This window comes from Antrostomus carolinensis, unplaced genomic scaffold, assembly GCF_000700745.2.
Source record: "Antrostomus carolinensis isolate BGI_N321 unplaced genomic scaffold, ASM70074v2 scaffold3787, whole genome shotgun sequence".
Classification (NCBI taxonomy): Eukaryota; Metazoa; Chordata; class Aves; order Caprimulgiformes; family Caprimulgidae; genus Antrostomus; species Antrostomus carolinensis.
Window position 1 is genome coordinate 5,090 of NW_010327898.1, and position 3,127 is coordinate 8,216.

A 3,127-nucleotide genomic window follows, 5' to 3' on the forward strand; every position below is an offset into this window, starting at 1 on the left:
GGTCCTGCAGCGAGAGACCGATGACAGTGTCCTGACAGTGCCGTGGCCAGGCAGAGGGGACCCCCTGCACCTGGGAGGGACCCTGTCCTCCACCCTGCCCACGGCTAATGGTGAGCACCCGGCGTGGTGTGGGTGGGGAGGTTTTGGTGCCAGGGAGCTGTTGAAGTTGGTGGCACCTCTGCAAAAATGTGTTTAAAATGGGTAAAAACCCCTGTATGGGCAGAGGAGGAGGAGCAGGAGGAGGAGGAGCTGCTTGACGGTGCCATAGGAAGGAGTTTTGATTTTTGTCTGTGTTTCATAGAATGGTTTGGGTAGAAAGGACCTTTAAAGGTCACCTGGCTGAGAGAGTTGGGGCTGTTCAGCCTGGAGAAGAGAAGGCTCCAGGGAGACCTTCCAGTGGCCTCCCAGTACCTGAAGGGGCTCCAGGAAGGTGGGGAGGGACTTTGGCCAAGGGCAGGGAGTGAGAGAACAAGGGGTGATGGCTTGAAAGTGTCAGAGGGGAGATGGAGCTGAGATGTGAGGAAGAAATTGTTTGGTGTGAGGGCGGAGAGCCAGTGTCCCAGGTTGGCCAGAGAAGCTGTGGCTGCTCCTCCCTGGAAGTGTTTGTGGCTAGGTTTGATGAGGCTTTGAGCAACCTGGTCTAGTGGAAGGTGTCCCTGCTGCTGGCAGGGGGGTTGGGACTGGATGAGCTTGAAGGTCCCTCCCAACCCAAACCAGTCTGGGATTCTGTGAATCTTTCCAGTTCCTCTCATAGCTCTGCCACTGGGCTGAACAGATCCTCTACCTACTCACACACAGAATTGCCTGGATTGGAAAAGCCCTTTAAACTCATTGAGTCCCATCATGAACCCAACACTGACCAGTCCCCTATGACTAACCCATGTCCCTCAGCACTGTGTCTACACGACTCTTCAATCCCTCCAGGGATGGGGACTCCACCACTGCCCTGGGCAACCCCTTCCAATGCCTCAGAACCCTTTCAGCAAAGAAATTCTTCCTCACATCCCATCTCAACTGCCCTGGCCACAACTGGAGCCCATTTCCTCTTGTCCTGTCCCTTGTTGCTCTTCTTGCTGCTGCTGTCCCTCACCAGTGAAAGCTCTGGCTCTCCCTGCACTGTGTGTTTTCATGGGAGCTCTGTCTCTGGGTTGCCATATCCATTCTGGCAAGTAGAGGATATGACTTTCTGCCTGGTGGATACAATCCAAATCTATTTTAATTGATAACAAGTTAATTTTCCCCAAATTGGGTTTATTCTGGCTGGACTGGTAACTGGTGGACAACCTCCCTGTCTTTATTTTGACCCACAGGAGTTTTTTGTCCTATTTCCTCACCATTTCCTGTGGAAGGGGAGTGGGTGAGCAGCTGGGTGGGTGTCGGGCTGCTGGCCAAGGGTAACATGGGGCTGCTCTGCAAGCCTCCAGCACATGGGGTGTTGGTCTTGAACTGGGAGCTGGTGGCCCATGCTGGGGACGCCACATCTGTCCCCTCTGCTCCACCTCCCCTTGCCACTGCTTGGAACATTGCCCAAGAGCTGTGGTGGCTGATCCTGCCCTGTGGTTCTGCTGCTTTGTCCCTTCCAGATGTCTCCTTGCTGGACACTGTCTTCAGACTCCTGAAAGATGCTTTCAACTGCATCAGCCACTGCCCTCCCGGTGCGCTCTACAGCCAGCTCTGCCAGCTCCTGGCTTTGGCCATGGGCAACCAGGACCCCCTCTCCACTGCGTACCTGCTCTCTGAGTCGGTCTCCATCACCACTCGCCACCAGCTGCTCGGTGTCATTCACAGGAAGATCCAGTGAGTCCTTTGGTCTCTTCTCTTTTCACCTCCAGAGCATCACGGCGAAGGGGTTGATCCAACATCACCAGAGCCCCAGCAAAGGTAACTTTTGGGGTGGTTATTTCCCCCCCCAACTGCCTTTTCTCCCACAGCAAAGAGAAGAAGTCAGCAGGGGATGTGGCCAAGCAGCTCCGTGGGCTGTCCTTGCAGGAAGGGAGCACTGCCCAACACAGCCACCACCTCGCTGAGCTCCAGAGACTCTTTGTGTTCAGCTCCACCGGGCTGGGGTCTGAGGAACGGGACAACTTCCAGATGCAGCTGCAGCAGATCCCCAGTGGTAAGAGCTGATGTGAGCACAGAGAGCGGGCAACTCATCACCCAGGAGGGTGCTGGGTGACGGATGGTGCCCTTGGGGCTGTCCCTTAAGGTCTGGCTGTGACTTTCAGGGGTGACAGTCTGCATGCTGACCCTCGCCAGCATCCAGCCTGGCTCTGTAGGGGACACGCTGCTGCTGACGCGGCTGGAGAAGGGCCACACTCCCGTCACCATCCGCATCCCCACCGCGCTCGACAAGGTGAGGGCAGGGATGGGAGAGGAGCAGCCCAGCTGTGTTTGAGGTTGGGCTCACAGCTCCCTTCCTCCTCCAGACCCCGCTGTGTTCGGTGCTGAGCGACTTTGACACCATCCAGAAGGAGCAGAAGGAAGCCAACAGCTGTACGGACAAGCAGGACTGGTGGCTGCGCCGCTCCGAGCTGGACCGGAGGATGAAGGTGGGAGAAAACTACCCTGCACCCCAATGTGGGGTGTGCTTTGGAGAGGGTTGAGGGGGGCTGGACCCCACCGGTGACTCTCTAATCTCTTGCAGAGCCTCATCGAGACCCTGGAGATGCAGGTGCTGGGCTGCTGGAGGGGTGCCCTGATCCCCACCGGCTCCGAGCCTGGTCTGGCAGAGGAAGCCACCCACTTGCACCCCCAGCTTTGCCAATGTGGCTGGAGGGACTCAGATCCCACCCTGCTCAAGGTGCTCAGGCTGGGGCAGGATTTTGGGGAGCTGGGACAGGATTCTGGGGAGCTGAGCCTCGGCTTGGCAGACACTCACCCCTTCCTCTTCCTCACAGGTGGTGCTGAACGCTGCTCCACTCCTCACTCCCCAGGATGTGCAAACCCTGGCCTTCGGCCTCTGCCCGGCGCAGCCCCGCAGAGCTCAGCTGCTCTTGCAGGAGGTGGTGGAGAAGCTGAGAACCTGCACCAAGGAAACCAGTGGCTCCCTCGTCCTGGTGCTGGATAAGGTGAGACGCTTGCTCCTGCTTCACCTCCTCCTGGCTCTGCTGCCTCCCTCCCGCTCACA

At 57.6% G+C, this 3,127-nt stretch overlaps 1 protein-coding gene across 1 annotated transcript in view; it reads left to right on the top strand.

The window, feature by feature from the left end:
• Positions 1-3,068, top strand: part of ESPL1 (extra spindle pole bodies like 1, separase) — a gene marked incomplete at both ends in the record, with an annotated part of 8,149 nt that extends 5,081 nt beyond the window's left edge. Inside the window, 6 exons of the mRNA XM_029085966.1 lie at positions 1,350-1,797; positions 1,932-2,116; positions 2,226-2,353; positions 2,427-2,549; positions 2,645-2,800; positions 2,898-3,068. Coding sequence (XP_028941799.1) covers positions 1,350-1,797; positions 1,932-2,116; positions 2,226-2,353; positions 2,427-2,549; positions 2,645-2,800; positions 2,898-3,068 — 1,211 coding nt within the window. The remainder of the gene's footprint in view (positions 1-1,349; positions 1,798-1,931; positions 2,117-2,225; positions 2,354-2,426; positions 2,550-2,644; positions 2,801-2,897) is intronic.
• Positions 3,069-3,127: the final 59 nt, after the last annotated feature.